Genomic DNA, 25,036 nt, shown 5'->3' with positions numbered 1-25,036 from the left:
ATGAATTAAGAAACAGTTTTTGGTGCTTTCCTAGACCATACACACCTTAACCTTTACTTGATATTATGGACACACCAGTGACTGCCATAGTCCTTCCTGTGTTCTTTCTGGTAGGTGTCACACACTGGAGAGGGCTGCAGAAGCAAGGTTGTGTGGCAATTATACTGTCTGACAGACAAGGATCCAAGAGCATGTAGCAATATTATCCACTCAGCAAAAGATAGCCAATATATGTGTAGGCTAAATAATTTATGATTTAAGACAAGAATGTGGTTTGTATTCATTCTGGGATAGTAAACAAATTGGCATGGAAGTCCCGTGGGAGATTTTATCTGGGGTTTTATTCTTGAGTGGATAAAAGAGTACAATTTCTATTGCACTGGAAATGGATAAAAACAAATTGGGGAGACCATCAGCACACAGACTGCCGTGTGGAAGGGGACCACAGCTCCTCCAAACCACCAGACCAACTGCCTCCAGGTCCTGCTAACAGCTCGATGCCAGCAGTAGAGCTGACTGATGTTTGGCACTAGGGCTCTGTGATTCCTGGCCAAGGAGAATTGCATACAGAATATTTAACATTCTCTCCACAAAAGAGTTATGTTTCAATCACAGAGAGAAGTGTGTTGCAGATATAGTCTACTGCAAATGAAATGTGTTATACTGGCATCTTGCAGGGATAAGGGACATACCACCAATACTTGGGGTAAACAGGTGAACTTTGCCAGGCACTGGTGGCTCATGCCTGTAATCCTAGCTACCCAACAGACTGAGATCTGAGGATTATGGTTCAAAGCCAGCCTGGGAAGGAAAGACCTTGAGATCTTATCTACAATTAACTGGCCAAAACCAGAAATGTAGCTGTGGCTCAAGTGGTAGAGCTCCAGCCTTAAGCACAAAAGCTAAAGGACAGCACCCATATTCTATGTTCAAGCCCCAGAACTGGCACAAAAACAAAAAACAAAAACAATTGAACTTCAGTTTGATGATGAAATTTTCAATGAAATGAGTTATTTTCCTTAGACTATTAAGTTAGTATTATTGAGTAGTTATTTTTCAATGAAAAAATCTGTGTGTTGACAATATTGATTCTTTACTAGAAAAGGATCTCTTTCACCTTCTCTAGGGACATTTGGTAATAGCTGAAGATGTGTGTGTGTGTGTGTGTGTGTGTGTGTGTGTGTGTGTCCCTGCAGGAATGAACTCAGAGTCTCAAGGCCTTGCACTTGATGCAAGGCAAGTACTTTTACCACTTAAGCTACACTTTCAGTTTCTTTTGCCTTATTTTTATTTATTAATATATTGTATGGACAGTAGTGATGATTCAACCCAGGGCTTCACACTTCTCAACTGATGCTCTACCACTTGAACCACACCCTTTATTCCTACTTCAGGCTGATTTTGGTGATGAAGTCTATTGAAATTCTCTACCTATGCTGATCTTGCACCTTGATCCTCCAGATTTCAGCCTAAGTGGCTAAGATTATTAGTGTGGCCCACCAACTCCTGGCCTGACTTGGTTATTTTTGAGATAATGTCTTTATACCTGAGCCGGCCTAGGTTGCAATCCTTCTATGGTGCTTCCCCTTTGTTGCTGGGGATGGCAGGTGCATGCCACAGTGCTTAGCCATTGGTTGTGATGCAGTCTTGTGATTTTATCTATTATGCGGGTTAGTCTCAAGCTATTATGTTTCCATTTCTGCTTCCCAAGTAACTAGGTATATTGGCTTGATCCACTGCACCCAGCTTAAAGACATTTTTGATTGTCACAAGTTGTGGAAGGACAGTGCATCTGGATTTAGTACACAAAGTATTAATATGTTATTAGCTAATTTTTGGTAAGTCCTGGAGCTTGAACTCAGGGCCTGGATGCTGTCCCTGAGCTCTCTGTACTCAAGGTTAGCATTCTATCACTTGAGCTACAGCACCACTCTTGACTCTTTTCTGCTTATGTGGTACTTAGGAATTGAATCCAGGGCTTTCTGCATGCTAGGCAAGCACTCTACCACTAAGCTGCATTCTCAGTCCAAGCTATTAAATTTTTTTTTTTGGGGGGGGGGGTCCGGTCATGGGGCCTGAACTCTGGGCCTGGGCACTGTACCTCAGCTCTTCAGCTCAAGGCTAGCACTCTACCACTTGATCCACAGCGCTGCTTCCAGCTTTTTTCTTTTTGCTTATGTGGTGCTGAGTCATTGAACTCAGGGCCTCAGGCATGCAAGGCAAGTGCTCTACCACTGAGCCACCTTCCCAGCCCAAGCTATCAACTATTTTTAAGCACCCTACAGTATACAGTAAAGCTTCCTAAAACAAATTGCCCTGTGTCAAAATCAGTAGAGGCAAAGGTGATAACCTTGGTTTAAAATGTATCACAACTCTGCCTGTAGACACATGTTCCCCCAATCAAGTTCGACGTTGTATGAAAGATGATTTGTTTATGGTTTTCTTTACCTTATTGATTTGTGAGCAACATTTACTGAATTGCCAAATGCTTTCTATTAAAACAAATTCATGTCTAATCTACCTCCACACTGCATACAAGAAGAAAAGCAAGCAAGCAAACAAACAAAAACCTGCACACACAGCCACATACTTTCCAAGAATGGAGAAGGATGGGGGTTGATGCAGTTTTCAAACTTGACAAATGAGACAGATTAACAAAGCACACTAAATGAATCAGCTATTTAGGATGCTCTACAAGCCAGTTCATTTTGCTGTTGTTAAACAGGAAAACAAACAACAACAACAACAACAATGAGTTTTGACTTAAAATAAACCTTTATGGGTGACAATATTTGAAAATCTCCTAGCATGCTTGCTTGTGATAGTGACTTGCCCTCTGAAATTAAATTTTAAGAGAGACTTCATTTCACTGGGCACCGATAGCTCACCTTTGTAACCCTAGCTACTCTGGAAGCGAGGATAGGAAAATTATGGTTCAATGACAGACTAAGCAGACAAATCCTTGAGACTGGTATTTCCAATTAATTAGCAAAAAGCCCAGTGTGGTTTAAGTGGTAGAGGTCTAGCCTTGAACAAAAAAGCAGAGTATTAGGCCCTGAGTTCAAACCCCAGTATAGGGCTAGCCTGGGAGTGCACATGGGTGTGCATGCATGCATGCATATGCGTGCACGCACACGCACGTGCACACACACACACACTTCATTTAGGTTCTGATGGAAGGAACGGCTGGCTATCCTCCACTGGGGATGTCTGCTGTTGCTCCTTCCCTCTCATCCTCTTACCCTCCACTCTTATGTTTGTTGGTGCCCACAGGAATAACATGAAGTTCTTTTGTATTGTGAAGAACCACATGGCTTCCGGAATTCACCTCATTGGACTCAACGCTAGGCTGGAGCTGTGTGACCTTAATAAAGTCATTTACCCTTTCTGCCTCAGTTTTCTCAGTTGCAAACTGAGAGAAATCGTATTTGCCTCACCAGATACTATATTGGATTGTATGCAAGTGTGTTCAAATGTATTGACTGAAATACAAAAGATTCAGGAGAGAACTCAAATGTTGTCATTCCTTAGAAAAGCCAAGTCAAATTTCAGAAAAACAAAATAAGAAGTGGTTATCAAAAGGTGTGGGGTCAATGGGAAAGGGGTAGACAAAGGAAGAGGAGAAGAGGGGAGCGTGCAGTCAAGAATCCAATGTATTGCCTACAAAATTAAGAGGAGGAGTGAAAGGCTGGGTAGAGGAGGGATGGGTGAAATGCTGAAAGGGGGTGACATTCATCAGAATGTATTTCATTCATAAACTGCTTTGTTTAATGGCAACTTCTTTGTACAGCTACTTAAACAAAAGAAGACAAAAAGGAAAATATTTACCCAGATCTTTTCTAGTCCCTCACTGGCCTCTCCTCCAGCAGGGCCATCCCTTCCACCCATCATGCAGTGGTGTCTGTGCCCCAGCTGAGCTTCAAGAGAAACCTCACCTTGCTTTCAGTCAGGCTTACTCAGACCCACTTCTGGACACGCTGCAGATGCACAGCAAGGCCTTGTCCTTTAAAGCAGTGGGCATGCTCAGAAACTCCCTAGGACAAGTCCTCTGGCTCATAAACTGGATTTATACAATGTGACTTGGAACAATAGAGCAAAGTTAATCTTATCTGAAGGAAAATATTTTTTCCACTAACATTTTAAAAATGCTTCCTTAGGAGCTCAAAATAATTTTGAAGCTCATCAGTGATAAAATTCCAAATCTATCCAGAAAGAAAGAATTGAGAAAGGAAGCAGAGGAGGCACTTTAAGCAGAAAAGTGGCTGTTGGGACACATTAACCCCTGGAGATTATTGACATGCTTTTGGCATACAAAGTTGTTTTGGTTTTGCTTTTGTTTTGTTTTGTTTTTCCCAAAAATTAATTTAGGTTTGTGCATTTGTCAGGCATTTTGGTACCAATGTGGTGTTCACTGAAGGATGCTATTTTGAAAATGGGTGGGGGGAAGGAACTTATAATTCTTAAAAATAATGAATGATTTATAATATTCATTGCTACCTTGGTCACAAGTTCTCTTACTAGATAAACAGAAATGTTAAACATGAGGAAGTGCCCTGGACTGGATATTGAAATCAGTGAATTGGTTGACTCAATCACTCTGAGAAGTCTTTCTCTCCCACCAGAATTTCTGGGATTTACATAAGAAGACAAGATATAAAAAGCTACCTTTAATTTTGGCTCTGGATCATGCAAGTAATCCTACCTACTCAGGTGGCTGAGATTTGAGGATCAAGGTTTGACATCAGTCCAGGCAGAAAAGTTTGAGAGACCCCATTTCCAAGTAAGCCGCACAAAGCTGAGCTACAAGTATGGTTCAAGTGGTAGAACACCAGTCTTGAGTATAAAGCCAAGTGGGAGTGTTATGCCTTGAATTCCTGAGTTAAGGAAGGAAGGAAAGAAGGAAGGAAGGAAGGAAGGAAGGAAGGAAGGGAGGAAGGAAGGAAAGAAGGAAGAGAAGGGAGAGAGAAAGAGAGGAAGACCATCTTTAGTGGTATATCTTTTTCAAACAGCTTCAGAAATGCACCCTTCTGAATTCCAGTGCTTCCTTTACTATTTATATAGTGAATATGTCACTTCCACATATACATTTGCCTATCTTCATCTCAACCTTTTTTTTTATACTGTTCTGGGTTTTAGTTGTTGTTGTTTGTTTGTTTGTTATGTCCAGTGAATACATTAAGCCTGTTGGAAGGCACATTTATGGTTTTGGACATCATGCAATTTGCTAAATGGTGTTCTGGCTATGGAAATGCTTGCAAAGAGCCCTGGGGAAAAAGAGAATTAAGTAAACACGTATTGATCATGCTGTACAGACTCTCTCTTATTTGATCAGCCAAGGGCGCTGTCTGCACTAGTCTATCTGATCTGTTATACTTAAAGCTGGAGACATTTTTCTGGCTCCCTGGTGGTTTTTAAAGGCTATGCAAGGGGAAAAATTGCTTTAAACAAAGTCTCATTTTAAGAGAAGTGTGAATGCAGGATGGAATTCAAAGAATGTGGAGAGAGGAGAGGTGAAAAGTGGTAGCAAACAGCTTTAAAAAGCCCTGGGAATTTAGAAAGAATAAAACATAACAGATAAAGACCACGTGATCCATTGTGAGATGGAATGACACAGGAAGCCACTCCAGCCAGTACCTACTGAACACTACTGTGTTATAAGGCTTGGGGGAAAAAAGCAAAAGCTTAAGTATTTGGATGTCCAAGGGGTGAAATAGAATACATTGGGTCATGAAGCCAGTCCCATTTTGTTACATGAGGAAAGAGGCTTTAGTGTTATGGAGATGTTGAATGTCAAAATGGAATGGGATTATGCCATTAAATTCAAATACAAAGAGAAAGAGCACATCTTCCTTTGTAAGTCTACATTCTAACAAATTATTTAAAAATTAAATGGTACATTTGTTCATTCACTTATTCATTCTTTGCTTAATATTTTTTGCTTGTACTGGGGCTTAACTCAGTGCCTCATGATCTCCCTTAGCTGTTTTGCTCAAGGGTGGAGCTGTACCACTTGAGCCACAGCTTTTTTGCTAATTAAGTTGGAGATAAGAGTCCCACAGACTTTCCTGCCTAGGCTGGCATTAAACCTCGATCCTCAAGTCTCAGCTGCCTAAGTAGCTAGGATTATAGGCAGGAGTTACCAGGCCCTAGCTCTAAATATCATATTTAAAACACTAATACTATATTAAGTACAGCTAAAGAAGGGAAGATGTTTATTTCTAAAACTGGAAATAGTGGCCCTGGGCCTACACCCTGTCCTTATTTGCTTTCTTTCTTCTCTGCTATTTCTAATTCTTGGCTAGGCTATGATTGCAAGTGACAGTTTTGTTATTCCTCTCTCCCCTCTTCACCATTCCAATGAATCAGTTGTCAAAAGAAAAGTAGGAGGGAAAAGGAAGCCAGAGAGGAAGTTTGAAGTCTCTGTATACAGATGATGCTCACCCTAGCCTAGGAAGAGGAAGGGCTGTCAGACATTTTGGTGTACTCTGAGATTGAGGCTGAGGGAACAGATGAAGCCAAGTTCTTTAGTTCAGCTTCCCCTACAGTCTTGATGTAATGTCTCACCATGCCTTGAGGACCATTCTTTGTTATAATTGAATGAATAGCAAGACGTTCTTACACATTATTTTTTTATTGAGATTAGGTGATTACACAAGTTTCACATATTTCACAGTATTGTGGAATAGTGATATTTAGTTAAAGTCACAAACACATTCTACCCTTCACAAGGCAAATTGTCATTATCATGGTCTAGAAAGTTTATGAATTCTATGAGCTTTGACAATACAATTAGATGATATTTACATTTCCTTCCTTTTGCTTAGTGTAAGCTGTTCCCTCTTTATTATTATTAACTGATTATGCAGTTGTTATTTTATAGAACTCATTTTTTTTGCATGAGCTCAAAGCTTTTTTAGACTCTATGACATAGAACACTACTATTATTTTATTGCAGTACTGAAGATTTAACTCAAGATTAACTCAAGGCCTTTTGCTTGCTAAAGAAAGTCCTCTACAGCTTGAGCCATGTCTGCAGTCCTTTTGTTTAGCTTCTTTTCATACAGGATCTGGCATTAACATTAACTTGAACAACTTGTGACTATGGTGTTCCTACCTCTGTCTATGGAGTAACTGAAACCACAAGCATAGCTTACAACACCAAACTTGTTTTGAGATAGGGTCACTTTAACTTTTTCCTGTGCTGACCTCAAATCAAGGTCCTCCTATCTCTGACACCCAACTAGCTGGAATTACAGGTATATAACACAACATTGGGCCCAGAATATTATTATTATTATTACTATTATCTTCATAGTAATGAGATTATTGAATCTCAGAGAGATTAAATTACTGTCTAAAGGTAATGTGTACAACAAAAGGTACAGCAAGGACTGAGCTCAGACAGTATAATTCTAAAATTTAGAATATGCTCACATAAAAAAGAATTGATCTGAGGATCAGAATTGCTCAATAGCTATCTACATACGACCATCCTGTGGCTCACACCTGTAATACTAGCTACTCAAGAGGCTGAGATCTGAGGATCACGGTTCAAAGCCAGCATGGGCAGGGCAGGAAAGTCTGTGAGTCTCTTATTTCCAATAAACCACCAGAGAACCGGAAATGGCACTGTGGCTCAAGTGGTAGAGCACTATCCTTGAGCTGAAGAGCTGAGGGACAGCGCCCATGCCTAGAGATCAAGTCCTACAACCAACCAACAAAACAAGAAAAAAAGATGCTAATCAAAATGAACTCCAAGATATGGAAAGAGAGTTTGTTTTTTGTTGTTGTTGTTGTTGTTTTTAGTGTACTGTTTGCAGCTATTTCTTTTTTCTTTCATTTTTTTTTCCTTTGGATTATTCCCTTTGTCTTACATAAGTTCATCTGATTTGGGGAAGGGAAGGGGAATCACAGAAATGGTGGGACAGGACAAAGGGAGAACCAATCCAACAGTTATACTCAAAAAGGCATTATGTTGGAAATGAACTTTTCACCTTGGCAGGGAGGGGAATTAGGGGAGAGGGAAAGCAGGAGAAAATGAGGAAGAGGGTAACACTGAAATGTACTCATTACCTTACTTATGTAACTGTAACCCCTCTGTGCATCACCTTTACAATAAAAATAATTAAAAGAAAGAATTGAACGTAATAAATATATTTACTAATCTTGACATCTACATAATGCATTGTTTTCACGCTACACATCCCACGTTTTGGGGTGTCATTTTATTATTTTCATTTTGATATAACGTGCTATGGCTGATTATGAGAAAGGTCCTTTCATGAGAGGAGAACTCTGTCACTACCAGGAAACATTTGGCAATATCTGAAAATATATTTGGTCATTTCACTGGAGGTGTGGCTGTCACTAGAGTCTGGTAGACCCATGTTAAGGATGCTGCCCCGGCATCCTATATGGGGTAGGACGGTATCCCAAGGAGGACTGAATTTTCCTGTGCAGAGTCCCTATGGTTAATACCCTGGCTTAGAGTAATTTAAAGAATCTGAAAGAAAAGAGAGTAGTGGCTTTGTCTAACAATCTAGAAACATTAAGGATGAGGAGGCAGGTTTAGCATTGGGGAAGGTGCTGAGGTGGATCCATTAGTTCACTCAATTGTTCATTCATTTGTAGAGTCTGTGGAATATTTCTTCCTTCTTCTAATCTTTCTTTTTTCTTTCATCTACCTTTCTTTCATATATATTTTTTTTGGTGGGAGGGGTGCTGGGAGGGGAGGGAGCTTGAACTCAGACCCTCATCCTCTGGCGTGGCTTTTCTGCTCAAGGCTGACATTTTACCACTTGAGCCACACCTCCACTTTTGACATTTTGTTGGAGAGAGTCTATCAGATTTGTCTGACTGGGCTGGCTTCAAACTGAGCTTCTCAGATTCTCCCAAGTAGCTAGGATTATGGCATGAGCTACCAGCATTGAAGGAATGATTTATGTCAGAAATTGAGCTGAATAGTAGAAATCTGGAAATTAGAGTTGGAAAGGTTCTCTCTCGCCTCCCCTCCTCTTTCTTTCCATTCATTCATTTCTTTATGTTCATTATCTTTAGTCATACAAAGTGGTTTCAGTTCAACATGTCGATGTATGACTACAATGCATCTTTATCAGTGTCACTCCTTCCATCATTTTCCTACTCCCATCTGTCCCAATCCCACCCCACCTCTCAAAAAGCTAGAGCTGTTAAAAGGTAAGCTTGGGAGAGTTGTACGTTACCATGACTAAACGATTTTATTTTATTAGGAAGGAAGACAGTATATTCTTGCATAGGGGTTAGGATAGTAAATGTGGTCCAGGACACATTCAAAACCAGTATGATTTGACCAGGAGCACTTGATAACTTCTTTTGTCCCATTCATGGCTGACTTTTGTTGGTGTCCAAAAATAGAGTCAAAATGGGAAGGCAGTGATGCTGTTAGAGGCATCATCTAGCATTGGTGTAGGGATGTGTGTGTGTGTGTGTGTGTGTGTGTGTGTGTGTGATTGTGCATGGGTGAAGAGAGAAGCTTGCTTGCTTTCAAGTTACATTGCTGGCCTGGGAACAGGTGTGCGTGTGTGTGTGTGTTTGTGTGTGTGTGTGTGTGTGTGTGTTTCCAGTAACAGCTCTTTCTGTTTGCAGCAGTCCTATGCACCAGCTCCCCACCCCATGGCTCCTCCCAGCCCCAGCACAAACAGCAGCAGCAACAACAGCAGCAGCAACAGCAGTGGGGAACAGTTGAGTAAAACAAACCTGTACATTCGAGGCCTTCCACCAGGGACCACTGACCAGGACCTCATCAAACTGTGCCAACCGTAAGTGTCTCCAGGTGCTCTTTGTCATTTCTCATTTGCATACTGTCAGAGTGGGCAGCACTGGGGACCACAGCAGGGGGTCCAGTCCTGGAGTCTCAGGAGAGGAGGCCCATGCTATACAAGAGGGAATGGATTTGATCTGTAACTCCCGCTGGCTACAGGGAGTGGGGTTTGTTGTATTGCTCTGAAAGTGAAGGTTTTGAGCAGACAGGTGTAGAGTGCTGGTGAATTCACATATGTTGGGAATCTCAACCATGTGGCTGATGAGGACAAGGGTGACTTTACTATCCTTGAGTGAAATTAATGAAAGTTGACTGCAGGATAATGGTTTCTGTGTTCAGAGCTTTTCTGGTTAGTTTTCGTTGAGTGTAGATTCAACCAAGACCATGTAATAGAATTATAAATTCATTCCTCCAGCTACCTTGAAACATCCAAGTCTAGTAAGCTGTCTCCCACCAAGACCAAGAACAGGAGTTTTATATATCCTAGGAAATGTGGAAATAATTAATTTCTCTTTCAAAATGTTTTAGCCATCTGTTGTTTTCTGCTGGCACTTACGTTATTGGCTGTGCAAATACATTAAAATATTTGCACGTATCCTCTAAATAAAATTAATATGGAACAATGAATTAATCATAGACTTGTCTTTTTTTTAGATTGTACTGATTTTTTTCTTTCAAAATACTATCAGTAGAGATGTTTGTCATTTGTCCCTTAAGTGAGTATTTTTTAATTTGGGGAAACAATTACTCAATGGTCCTTCTCTTTTGTTACAAGAAGGATGACACAGTATTTATTTTTGTAAAATGTCTAACCTCCAGCATATGAGAAGAGGAAAACACAGTTGATGATATTTACTTGTTTCTATTCTGGGTTGTAACAATAGGAGTTCATAGCAAAACACCTAATTAGCAGATGGACAGAGGCACAAACATATAACTCAACCAGTTGACAATGCTGAAGATGTATTTGGGTCAAGAAACCCTGTTGCTACTGACGGCCTTGATTAATGCACAATTAAAGCAGGACCCTCAAAACAAGTATTAATTTAGGGGAAAAAAGTTGCTCTTTTGAAATAAATGTTAAAAGGCATATTAAAAAAGCATGTGAATGCATGTTAAGTTTTGCTAACAAAATATTGAGGTTAAGAATCAGAAGATAAATGATTCAATTTGTTGTTAGAAAAGGCTGAACTATTTTGGAAATTAAGGTCTTTGAACATAAGAAAGACAGGAGACTTTATAACAAATTTCCAGGTGAACTATCTCAACACATGATGATGGAAAAGAATAGACAGTCATGGTGAGTTGAAGCAGCTTCTGATGGAAACAGCTAAATATCTCAGAATTTTGTGAATGATTTGTTAAAGATTTGGTGGATCAAGTTGGAAAGAGTTGTAGTATTTACGACAGGAGAACAAATCCTATCAATCAGGGCTTTTTAAAAACTCTTTTACTGGAGAACTGTTTTATGAACATACTACTGGTATAGCATCATACCATAAATCAGTCAATATCTACTTCTGTGAAAATTGCCAGAATTTTATAAATGGAAATATTACCTAAAAGGCTGGTTGGCAGGAAAACTCTGTGGTGACCAAAACCCTGTTATTTAGTATAGAGGTTTCGCTAATGATTCTTATGTGCAATTGAGAAATTGAAATAATGGTAAGGCAACAGAAACATAGTTATCTGTTCACATTATTCTTTGCTAGCTAAAAACAATCTGACCCATGTTACCATTATTGTAAAAATCATTTGTGGGCTCTCTAGTTACTCAAGAATAATCAGGGCCTCGTGTTTATTGCTTAGATGACTTTTTCTAGAGAAGCTTCGAAATCTGATGCAATTGGGCAACTAAAATAAGAATGAAATGCATCATATCTGTAAATATAGATAGCAAAACTCCCCCAAAAGAGTTGAGTAACAGGAGATAAAGGGAATGAGGAAAGTGCGAATAAGCAAGACGGTCATTCTGACTAAATACTGTATATGCATGTGTGAAATACTGTGGTGAATCTCCTATGAACCACTAACCCACATTTAAAAGGATGACAAGAATGTTAATCAGATGTTTTCTGGGGAATGGGTAGCTAGTAAGAAGGGGTGAGTGAATGGGAAGGGCACTATGGGTGAATATTATTACAGTACTTCACATCAATGTATGAAAAATCTATCAATGAAGCTTATGGGGATTGATTTAAGAGGGAAAGAGTGGTGAGTCAAATCAAGGTTCAATGTATGCATATATGGACATGTCAAAACAAAATCACCCCCCTCTGCCCCAGTACAACTAATTGACGCTCATAAAAGCATGGACAGAAAAATAAGGAACTACTAAGACACCTGGCTTTCAGTTCTGGTTGTGCCAGTTGGTCTGTGGCCTTAGACAAATGACTCCTCTCCCCTTAACCCTTTGTTTTCTCTCATATATAAAAAATGGATTGGAATTTGATAATCTTATGTTTATTTAACTCTAAAAATCTGACATGTGATCGGAACTTCATTTTTTACTGTTAGTATCTGTTCCAAAACACTGTTTTGATCTTTCTCCAACCTTCTGCTTAGGGCTATAGCCAGGTTATAGCTTGAGCTAGAGGGTGATGTATGGCTAGAAATTCTTTGGGTAAGAGATCTCTGTAGGCCATTTGGCAATTTCTTCCCCTCTCAGATAATGGTGGTCTCAGATAATGGTGATTTCTTTTTGTATTAATGATCTTATAAAGATGAAAACCATTTGCATTCCCAAGACTTATTCCACTATTCAAAATAATTATAAGACAGATATTTGTAGCTGCAGATGAATTTGTCATCTGGATAATTATTCATGTTAATGTTTGTGCATTTGTAAGTACGTTGAGGGTTAATGCTTTAATTGTAGGAAACATAATATTTCCTATGCTAATATTCATGCTAATAAAATGAAAGAAATCAGAGATACACAAAAATGCATGGGTAGATTGAATTTTCTAACATTAGTATACAATATCCATATTAATGCTAATAAACAGAAAGAAAATGAGTAGAAACTGCATAGTTTGTCAGTGAATAATGTGAAGGAAAATCTTTATTAAGAAATTCTAGTCTGGTGTAGGTGCCTCATGCCTGTTATCCCAGCTACTCACTCAGGAAACTGACACTTAAAGGATCTCCTTTTGAAGACAGCCTGGGCAGAAAATTCTAAGAGATCCCATCAACAAGTAACTGGCAAAATGCTAAGGTGGAGTTGGGGTTTGAGTGGTAAAGCTCCTGCCATGAGCAAGCAAGCCGAGAGCACAAGGTCCTAAGGCAAAACTTCAGTGCTGGCAGAAAAAGAAAAACTGTATTTAGCTTTGTTATCTAAACTCAGATGTTCGGACTGCAAACGAAATCAAGGAAGACCACACTGAAGAATAATTAGTAGGAAGAATAATTTCATGCTAAGGAAAATACATTGTGCATTATATGTCTGGTATTGTATAAATACATTATGTATATACTTAGATACTTTATAATATCTATCTTGAGGAACCTTAAGGAACCTATTAAGTTCTCAACCAAGAAATATTTACAGAGCAACTGTGGTCTGCCTATGCTGAAGATCTGATGGTGAGATAATTTAGACAAAGCTTTTGCTTTAAAGGTAATGTCTAGTCTGATGAGGAACATAAATGCTGATTAATCATGTGATTTGTAATAAAATTGAAAATGTAAGTACAAAATAAGAAAGAATGACAGTGAGATAGTTTCAAACATAGCATTAGACTAATCATCTGTAGGGAAATGTCACTTAAGCTGAGATCAGAGGATGAATAGGTTTAAGTGAGGAAGGAAGAGAAGAGTATTCCAGGTTGAGGGAAATTCATGTATAGAACCAGTGGCTGGAGGGAGCATAGTTAGGATAATGAGCCGGAAAAGGTCAATGTGGCTGTAGCAGGGAGAGCGAGTTACAGGGAAAAATGGGCTAGAAATGTGAGTAAGGAAAAATGACTGTTTTGTACATTATGTTAGAAGCTTTGTTTTATCTTAAGAAACCATTACATTGCCATAAGCAGAAAGCAGAAGGAGAGCACCGTTCTATTTTGGCTTCAGGAAGGTAACTCTAGATACAGAATTAAAAGATGAGACCACTTGAAATCCGGGAACATTCAGAGGAGGTGTAGTTGTTAGATGAGCAATTAGTATTTAGAGAAGACCATTCATGAACTAGCAGTTGTGGTGATGTGGAAAAGGATGCATTCTTGTCCTATGCATATGTTTTTTAATTAGAAAATGAAGACTTGAGAAATAGTTATTTGAATACCGTTAAAACACAGCAAAGTAGTTGGGTGTTAGTGGCTCCCACCTATAATTCTAGCTACTCAGGAGGCTGAGATCTGAGGATCAAGGTTTGAAGCCAGTCAGGGCAGGAAAGTTAGTGAGACTCTCATCTCCAATTATGCACCAAAATTGATAGAAGTGGAGCTTAGGGAATGTGCTCAGACGCTCCAGACCCAGAGTTCAAGATCCAGGACTAACAACAACAACAAAAAAGACAGGAAGAAAAGAAAAAAAGCAAAGTGGAAAAAATAGAACCCAAATTGGTTGAATTTTAGTTAATCCCTTCTCCTTACTCAGTCATGAAAAGGACTACAGTATACTGCCAATCATTTAGTGACTAGAATATTGAAAGTACTGAAGGCCAATAAAGACTAAAACTCTAGTTGATTGAAAGATATGTCCAGGTGATGGACTATCAGCTGGAATTCATGGTACACACATTGATCACAATTCCTCTCTGCTTATCACTAAGTGGAGCAGATGAGAGTGGAGGCAATAGATTCCTTTTTAACAGAGAGAAATGGGTTTTCACCTTTGTGGGGGGGTTAATTAAGCTTATGTCGTATAATGATTTTCACGTTTTAAATTATAATATAATTGGTAATACCTTTTACATGATAGCAAATGTGTCCTTAAAATGTAAATTACTCTTAAAAATAAAATTAAGCCTGGTGCCAGTAGGCTAATATCTATAATCCTAGCTATTTAGAAGCCTGAGATCTGAGATTGTAGTTCAAACCTACCCCAAGAGACTTTTATGTCCAATTAACCAATGAAACTCCAGAAGTGAATGCCTCCAGTGGAAAAGTACCAACTTGAGAGCCAAATGAGAGTGTGAGGCCTTATGTTCAAGCCCCAGTACTGGCACAAAACATAAAATAAATAAGATATTAATGAATAAATTAATTAAAAAATAAGCCAAGCATAAACCATAGTGGACAGAATCTAAAACATAAAAAAATCATTAATGTGTTTATATTTTCCACATCTACTGTATCTTTCTACTGTATCTTTCATCTAACTATTCTTGTGGCTTAGACATTTTAATACAATGCTCTCAAAAACTCCCACTGATTATCCACCCTCATTCTTTCCACCCAGGGAAGAATGATTCTGTCCTTAATTAAAGAAGTTTTTCTGTTGTAAAGTGAGCACACTGCAGCCATACCAATGATGAATCTAAAGGGAACACGCCTTAGGTGCACACACTTCCAATCATTCCTAGCTGGTCAGGAACATTACCTGGCCTGTCCTTGTGCTTCCCTGTAAATATTCTCTCTGCTCAAGATATGACATCCTAGCACTGTCCCCTTTAAAAGAAGACTTTGAATGTCTTTTTAATATTTAACAAGACAGGAGTAACACCCACCATGAAAAGCCAGAGAAACAATGTTAGTATGTGCTTAGGAGCTGAAGGGCGGGGCCAAGCCTATCTTGCGGACTTTTTCTGGCCTCGCTGGAGGGCTCATTATGGTACATGCTGAACACTGAGTAGTAAAAGCTGACTCGAGTGCCATCCAGGCTCAAGTGCTGAGGCCATTACATACTGTGTCAGACAGTTTTGACAAATGCACCGACACAATCAAACCTTTTATCAATTTAAAAGTAACCTTGTCAGAGTAATCTGTCAAACTGTTCCGATGTAGCTAAAGGAAAACAAAGTCATCACGTACTCCAGGGTAACCAAGGAAATAAGAAAAATGTGTCTAGAAATTTCTCTAGTTCTTTTTCACTGTGTCATTGAAGATTTAAAAGTTCCCCCTTATTAAGGTCTAAGAAAATTTTATTAGCTTTTGTCTGCAAGTCAGACTCTACTGATGTTGCTGCTTTTTTTGAGATGTCATAAATCTGTGTGGTAGAAATATGAGCAGAAAGAAAAGTCCAGTTCTTTAAACTTTGCATTTGTGCATAAAGGCCCAAACCAAATTTGAACTCCCGAGTCAGCCCAGAGCTAACACTTGCTTACATCCATCTCGATTTAGGCACAATTACATCTGCCAGTTATAACAACCTGGACATAGTATTGGATAGGTATTTAATAATAACCAGTATTACTAAGGCATTATCGTTACCTATTCTATAACAACATTATGTGCGTATTCTACAGCAAGTAGTCTGCCAAGTTTTTATATAATATCACTTAACTTTCAAAACAACCCCATGATGTGACCATAATAATTCCTGAGTAATAGTGGAGTAAAAGAAGACTCAAAGAAGCTAGGAAACATTTGTGCACGTTTGTGGTGCTACGATGGTCCAGACTCTAGCTCCTACTCCGTAGCCCTTCGTGAAATGCAAACCAGTACATCATAATGCATGGGCTCTCAAATCCAATCCCTTGGGATATCTGAGAAGTGGGAAATCTGGATATCATCATTTTAGGATCCTGACTTGGCTGGTGTGGCATCAGCCAAACACTAGACCAACTCCATTCATTCTTGTAGATTGCAAAGTCTGAGAGCCCCAACGATGCTTACATTAACTAGAAAATAAAATTTAACCCTCTGTTTCAGCAATCGTATGCTGGATTTTATAAGATCTAGCTATCTCATAGGATCCATCACTTAACTAGAAGACTTCAATTAACTAGAAAACTTAATATGTTTTATTGACAATTTTAGGATGCATGCATTTTCCTAATCCTAAAACCTAATTTCTTAATTAGAAATATTGATAATCGAGCCTAGGAACGAGCCCCAGGCTCTGCGTGTTTTCAAGGAAGGGCAAGGAGCCTTGCACACTACTGCCTAGAACTTTAATACATCAAATATTTCTTCAACATTCTACTTTATTTACTTGACAAATCAGCAAGTACTCTTCCTATTTTGATTCATGTGATTAAGTTTCTATGCAGACTTGCATTTTCCATGCTGACCATAGTCTGTTGACCAAAGTTCTTGCATCTTCTAGCAGTTTTGGAAGCATCTTAGGGAACTATTATTCCCATCATTGCCCTCTTCATCTTCCTCCTCCTCCTTCTTCCTCCTCCTCCTTCTTCCTCCTCCTCCTCCTCTTCCTCTTCCTTCTCCTCTTCCTCTTCCTTCTCCTCTTCTTCTTCTTCTTCTTCTTCTTCTTCTTCTTCTTCTTCTTCTTCTTCTTCTTCTTCTTCTTCTTCTTCTTCTTCTTCTTCTTCTTCTTCTTCTTCTTCTTCTTCTTCTTCTTCTTCTTCTTCTTCTTCCTCTTCCTCTTCCTCTCCCTCTTCTTCTTCTTCTTATTTTATATTATTATTATTTTCATTACTATATCCTGCTTAATGCTTATTTATCTCCTAATCTTTTGGAAACTAAATTTTCTTAATTTTCTCATGAATGATTGTTATTTCCCAGCTATTTTAGAGACAAAGAAGAGAAAAATAAAAATAAAACCAGTGGGAGCAGGAGCTAATAGTGTTTACTATGTTGATGACAGTATTTTTTAAAAGTCAGAGGTCTGTAATTTGAGGATAAATGGAATTCTGGGCATGTCTCATGCTGAGTGCCAGAAAAATTGAGGGACTTGAGGCTCAAATAGGTCTAGCTTGGAGCCTATGGCTCATGAATTATGGTTCAAAGCCAGTTTAAGCAGAAAAGGCTCCAACTCTGAAATAACCAGTGGTAGAGCATCAGCCAAACAAACTGAGGAAGAGCAGTTTTGAGTTCAAACCCGGTATTGTCAGGAATCTGGCAAGCTCAGGTAGATCCTGTTTTTCATTTTGCTAAAAATTATCAAATTGACAAACATATTTGGCTTATTTTGCCTTACTTCACATTATCTCTGTCATTTGACCATGTCAATCTATTTTATCCTCAACTTGTGGGTGGGGATGGGAGGGGAAAAACTGGGAGAGAATGAGGGAAGGGGTGACATGGTTCAAAAAGAAATGTATACCTTATCTGACTGATGTAACTGTAACCCCTCAATATATCATTTCTACAATAACAATAAAATATATTTTGAAAAATAAATAAGAGCCTCTTCAACCTGATCTACTCTTAGGGAGTATATTAGATAGCAAAAATAGAGAATACCTACACAGCTCAGCCTCTGAAGTTCTCTGATAAGAAGCCAAAAGAGTTTGTGAGTGAATCATCAGTAATGTTGAGTAACACATAGGAGAAAGCTACACAGCAGAATCTGGGACAAGGAAGAATCTCAAGAAGGCAGGTGATTATGTACATGTGTTTGCCTTAAAAACAAAACAAAAATAAAACATTGAGAAGTCAAGAAGACACCAACAGAAAAGTTACATTTGGCCTGGGCAGCTGAAAGCTATTTGGAGTAGACCTTTCCTGAAACTCTGCCTGACAGTCTTTTCAAGAGGGAAATATTTTCAGGGTGTCTGCTTTTACTTTGAGGTTTGATCCATTTGGAGTTGATTCTGTTTGCAGGGTGATATATAAGGATCTAACTTTAAATTTCTTCAGAGGTTTATCTAATTTTGCCAGCGCCATTTACTGAAGAGGCTGTCTTTCTTGCATTCTATTTTTTTCTTTTGGCTCCCTTATAGAAGACTAGGTGGCCATCAGTCTGCAGGTTCATTTCTGGGTCTTCAGTTCTATGCTATTGGTCCTCGAGTCTGTTCTTGTGCCAGTGCCAAGCTGTTTTGATTACTATGGCTTTGTAGTAGAGTTTGAAGTTTGGTATTGATATTCCTCCAGCATTCTTTCTGCTAAGATGATGCTAAGGGAAATGAACCCCAAGATACGGGCACAAGAGGTTTTTTATGTTCTTGTTGTTTTTAATGTGCTATATGATGATTTTTTTTTCTTTGTTTCTTTTCTATGTTCTTTCTCCTATGGTATATCCCTCTCGTCACTGTCTTAGATTTTGGTACCTTACATCTTGTAGGTACATTTATCTAATTTGGGGAGGGGAAGGGGAATAACAAAATGCTGAAACAAGGACACAGGATGACCCCTTACAATAATGAGACTCACAAGACACTATGTTAGAAATTACTCTTACAACTTTGCAGATGGGGGAGGTAGGGGAGGGAAGGGATAGTGGGAGAAAAACAAAGGTAGGGGTAACAATGCCTGACGGTAACAATGCCTGACAAGAAATGTACTCATTACCTTATTGATGGAACTGTAACCTCTCTGTGCAGCATCTTTACAAGAAAATAAAATTAAAAACAGAGAGAAATGCTTGCCTCCTCTTTGTGCTAAATTTCCCCCTTCTACTTCTTCCTGATTTGAAAACTCAAGGACAGTAGATTTAGCTCATTCATTGTGTGTCCTCCTCAGTTCCTAGCATTCAGGCATTTAAGTGGTGAGTGATGAATATTTAAAGGTAGAATAAAGCCCAAGTTCTAAAACTTGTTGCAGGGTAACCTTTGAGTGAATTGTAGGAGATATCAGAAGTACCATTTTTATTTCAGATACTACAGTTACCATAGCACCACTGGAGACAAGGCTAAAAATGATTTTTTTATAGTTCTTTTATTCTAGGGCCTCATGTATGCTAGGCAAGTGTTTCAAAGATTGAGCTGTCCAGCCCTGTATTGGGTAGGTCTCAATGAGAGTTTGGAGGAAGTCTAGGCTAACTTAAACCACATGCATTAAAGGAACTAATAAGGATGGATGCCTCTATCCTGATCACTCACTGTGGCTGCTGGGAGGAGAGATAACCATTTATTCTTGCCTGAGCTGTGAGGACTCAGCTACTAAGCAGATCCTAGTGTGCACTGACTTTAATTCTACAACTAATGTGAAGTCATTTGAGGCTCATTTTTTTTCTCCCACTTTTCTCATAGATTGTTTTCTTTATCATCAATGTCTTTTTCTTTTAAGCTAGTTAATTAGATAAGAGTCTCAAGGATTTTTCTTTTTGTGCTGGCTTTGAACTTTGTTCCTCAGATCTCAGACACTTGAGTAGCTAGGCTTACAGGTGTGAGCCTACATTGCTCAGCTTCAACCAATGACTTTTGGGAGCACAAAATAAAAGGAAGTTGACAGAAAAACAAGCAAAGCTTTTTTGTGTATTTGTAATATGAAAAATGACAAACTTTTGTCTGAACTTTTACAGTAGTATAATCTAGATATATTGTTGAATCCTATGACTGACAATAAATTGTAGGTACAAATTATTCTTCCAAAGGAAAATTGAAAAATGTTTTAAAATTTCTTATATATACATATATGTAGTATATATACATATAGTAGCCTATGTTCACAATATCTTCTACTGTATACTAGCTCTTGAGCAAACTACAGGACATAATCTTACATATGGCCCCTAGAATCTTACTTAGTAAATTTGTTTTGTTTCTAAAATCATGTTATTGAAGAGTAAAATTAAAGTCACTCATTTTTATTATCTGTCTGTCTGCTGTCTACTTACCTACTATTACTGGTACCGGTACTGAGGATTGAACTCAGAGCCTCATGGTCTCATTTGTTTTTGTTGTTCACAGCTGGTGCTCTACCACTTGAACCACACCTCCACTTCAAGTTTTTTTATGCTGGTTAATTAGAGAAAAGATTCTTGTTGACTCTTGGTCTGGCTTCAAACCATAATCCTCAGATCTTCACTTTCTATGTAGCTAGGATTACAGGTGTGAGCCAATAGCATCTGACCAAAGGCACTCATTTTATTTTATTTTATTTTATTATTTTTTTTTAATGTAGATTTCTTTTTTTTTTTTATTTTATTTTATTTGAAAACATACTGTACAGAGGGGTTACAATTACATGGGCAGGAAAATGCATACATTTCTTACCAAGCATTGCAGCCTCCTCCTTTGTTTACCCTTCACCTCCCTTCCCAGCCTCCCCCCTCCCCCCCACCCAATCATACCCCCCCCTCCCTCCCCCCCACCGAGATTGTAAAGCTGGTTTTGACATGACATTTTGTACTTCTCATTGTTGCAACAGGTCCACCTGAATCCTTAAACGACTTGTTTGTCCCCGTCTCCTCCACATGTTATACTGACATCAAATATAGTGAAAGTGGGGGTTACACTGTGGGGGAGGGACATACAAAGCAACAAAGAAATAATATTATAAATGCATTAGAAACACATGCATGAATGAAACAAAAACATTAAAATACATATTTGAGGGTTCGTTTTCCTAACATCACATTCTCTGACTTTTTCCGCTTGACTCTTACCTATACTAGATATTGCAAATAAGGGAAACCATGGGACCTATGTTTCTTTGGGCCTGGCTTACTTCACTTAATATAATTTTTTCCAAGCCTTTCCATTTCCTAACAAATGGGGCAATGTCATTCTTTCTGATGGAGGCATAGAATTCCATTGTGTATATATACCACATCTTCTTGATCCATTCATCTACTGAGGGGCATCTGGGTTGGTTCCATATCTTAGCTATGGTAAATAATGCTGCAATAAACATAGTTGTGCTGGTAGCTTTAGTGTGGCCTTGTTTGTGGTCATTTGGGTAAATGCCCAAAAGTGGGATTGCTGGGTCATTGGGGAGCTCTATATGGAGTCTTTTGAGGAACCTCCATACTGCTTTCCAAAGTGGTTGAACAAGTTTACATTCCCACCAACAATGAAGTAAGGTTCCTTTCTGTCCACATCCCCTCCAGCATCTGTTGTTGTTAGAGTTCTTGATTTTTGCTGTTCTAACTGGAGTGAGGTGATATCTCAATGTTGTTTTGATTTGCATTTCTTTTATGGCTAGGGATGTTGAACATTTCTTCATGTGTCTATTGGCCATCCTTCTTTCTTCTTCAGAGAAGCTTCTCTTTAGGTCTTTCGCCCACTTACTTATTGGGCAGTTGTTTCTTTGAGGATTTGTTGTTGGGTGGTTTAATTTTTTGAGTTCCAAGTATATTTTAGATATGAGACCCTTGTCCGTTGTATGGCTAGTAAAGATCTTCTCCCAATCCGTGGGCTTTCTATTGATCTTGCTAGCTATGTCATTTGCCCTGCAGAAGCTCTGCAACCTTATACAATCCCATTTGTCCAACCTTTCTTTGATTTGTTGTGTTTCCGGGTCTCTATTCAGAAAATTTCGGCCTGAGCCGAGGAGACCCAGGGTTTCTCCTATTCCATCCTGTAATGTTTTCAGAGTGTCTGCTTTGAGTTCAAGGTCTTTGATCCATTTGGAGTTGATTCTGGTGCAGGGTGATATATAAGGATCTAGCTTTAGTTTTCTACATGTAGTTAACCAGTTTTGCCAGCACCATTTACTGAAGAGGCTGTCTGTCTTCCATTCTATTGTTTTAGCTCCCTTATCGAAGATTAGATGGCTATAGGTCTGTAGGTTCATTTCTGGGTTTTCAATTCTATTCCATTGGTCCTGAGGTCTGTTCTTATGCCAATACCAAGCTGTTTTGATTACTATGGCTTTATAGTAGAGTTTGAAATTTGGTATTGATATTCCTCCAGCAGTGTTCTTTCCGTTGAGGAGCGTTTTTGCTATTCGGGGTCTTTTATTGTTCCATATGAATTTTTGCCAAAGGCACTCATTTTAAATGTGAGGTTTGATAGATTTTTTTTTTTCAGTTATGGGCCTGAACTCTGGGCCTAGGCACTATCCCTCAGCTTTTCAACTCAAAGCTAGCGCTCTACCATGAGCCACAGCACCACTTCTGGCTTTTTTCTGATTATGTGGTACTGAGGAATCGAACCCAAGGCCTCATGCATGCAAGGCAAGCACTCTACCACTAAGCCACCTTCCCAGCCCAGGTTTGATCAATTTTGATGAGCAAGTACATAAATGAGACCATAAGATTCAGAACAGAAAATATTTCCATCATCCCAAGAGATTGTCAAAGATAAAATCATATGCTAGGTAGGTCACAGGTTAAAGCCACCTCCTTAAGAAAGCTAAGAAAGCAGCACAGCACCATGAGGGCAGCCTGTAGTCGGTCATTTGTAGACTCCAATGAACTATTAGCTGTGGAACTTGACCAAGTCATTTAGACCTTATGTACCCAATAGAACTTGGTGCATATTATCGTTTAATAAATGCTAGTTAATGCTATCAACCTATGTAATAAAAAATAATTTATAACTCATTTTAGCTCATTATTTTTAGTGAAACTCATCTGTGATTTTTAATGGTTCTGGAATCAAACAAAGCATATAGTTCCTATGTAGTACATTTTATATTATTCTATCTTACTTTTCCCTATGTGACTGAAATTACATATTCTGGCCACAGATCCTTCTGTTATGTGACAGTATCTTATATCACCACTGCTGTTAGGTTTATTGCATGGTTGCTATTTTTTTGTCTGATTAACACTTAAAATGTCAGGATAAACATATAAATTAGAGGCTACATTTATAAGGTTAAAGTTAAAATATAGCACAAAACAAGTTTTAAAACACTTATAATTGAAGTGGATAAATAAGTCATAGTAAGCAAAATGGAAGCCAGGCATATTAACTCATGCCTATAATCCCAGCTACACAGAAGGTAGAGATTAGGGAGATAGCAGTACAATGCCAGCCCAGCAAAAGATTATTGAGTTTCTAACTTTACCAGTAGATAGGCATGGTGCTGTGTATCATTCCAGCTACAGGGAAGTGTAAATGGTAGCACTATAGTTCCAGTTAGCCCAGGCAAAAAGTGAAACTGTATTTAAAAAAAAAAAAAGCAAAAAAGATCTGTGGGTATGGCTCAGATGACAGAATGCTTTTGTAATAAAGATAGGCCTTGAGTTCAAACCCAGTGCCTACCCTAGAAAAAAATTTAAAAAGAAATTTAAAATTTAACTAAAAAGAGAGCAGGCAATTTAGATCTTTATGACATTGTGTTTGAACATATCGGCAGTCCTAGTATATCCATTATATTTTGTACTTATATTTTAATCCTGAAGCCATAGGTGGATTTTAACTTAAATTTGTTTTTGTTTTTGTTTTGGTTGTGTTGTACTGAACTCAGAGTCTCCCATTTGCTAGGCAAGTGTTCTGCCAGCTTTACACCACCACCAGATTTTATTTGTTTTTAATTTTTTGCTTTTTTGTTTTTATTTTTGTTTTTGCAGTGCTAGTTACTGAACCTAGAACTCTGTGCATGCTAACTAGGTGCTATACCACTAAGGTACATTCCCTCAAAGCAATTTTTTTTCTTTTTTAGTTATCTTTTATGTTTGCTAGACACTTCTTATTAAAGTAACTAATGTAGAATCAGGGATAGAGACCTAATAATATCAATCCAGGTATGGTTATGTTGACTTCTTCTTCTAACAGCTAAACCTATAACCTGGACGTCATTATAAGGCTCACATCAATGCAAACATAGTAGATGCAGCCCTCAAGGGAATCATTCATTCATTAATTGTGTGTCCTTTTTTCTTTCTTTTGTTTATTCTGGTAGTAGGGCTTAAACTCTGGGTCTGGGTGCTGTCCCTTAGCTTTTTTTTTCTCAGGTAGGTGTCCTACAACTTGAGCCACACATATCACATTCAGCTTTTTGCTGGTTATTTGAAGGAAAAAGCCTCACCGACTTCTTTGCCTAAGCAGGCTTCTAATAGCAAACCTCAGATCTCAGCTTCCTGAGTATCTAGGATTACTAGCCAATGCCTACCTGTGTATCCTTGGGTGTCATGTAATCTCTCTGTTCTTCTGTATCTCTTTCTATAGGTCCACATGGTAATGATCAACTCCCTTTACTGAGATGTTAAGATAATTAAATGAATCAATACAAGGATCACACTTAAATAAGACCCAGAAGAATTTTCAGCAGAGAAGCTGAAGTGAATTTGCTATTAATTTGAATATTCAGAATGGCTTTCTTATTCAAATGAGTGTTGGCTCTCTATTGAATCTCTAAATCATAACGTACAATCTTTAGTCCTTTCCAAATATGGGGTTTTGAGATTGTTTCATTTTAGACCCTGTGCATATAAACACAATTACAGTCATGATTCAGAACTCCAACCTTGGATTTCAAGAACTGCAACTTTATATAACATGAGCCTCGTGTTATTTTACTTGCTATAAAAGTGAGCCTTGCTGATTCTTGCATGGGAATCTTG

The 25,036-nt window shown here is 38.5% G+C and overlaps 1 protein-coding gene across 1 annotated transcript in view; it reads left to right on the top strand.

Annotated features, from left to right (window-relative positions):
* Rbms3 (RNA binding motif single stranded interacting protein 3) overlaps positions 1 to 25,036 on the top strand; it is a 743,920-nt gene that overhangs the window by 158,371 nt on the left and 560,513 nt on the right. Inside the window, exon 2 of the mRNA XM_042666502.1 lies at positions 9,625 to 9,797. Within this exon, the coding sequence (XP_042522436.1) occupies positions 9,625 to 9,797 (173 nt within the window). The remainder of the gene's footprint in view (positions 1 to 9,624; positions 9,798 to 25,036) is intronic.

The sequence above is a fragment of the Dipodomys spectabilis genome, unplaced genomic scaffold (assembly GCF_019054845.1).
Source record: "Dipodomys spectabilis isolate Male_0828 unplaced genomic scaffold, ASM1905484v1 ptg000365l, whole genome shotgun sequence".
Taxonomy (NCBI): Eukaryota; Metazoa; Chordata; class Mammalia; order Rodentia; family Heteromyidae; genus Dipodomys; species Dipodomys spectabilis.
Note: the sequence above shows the minus strand (reverse complement) of the source record. Positions and strands in the feature narration are given on the sequence as shown.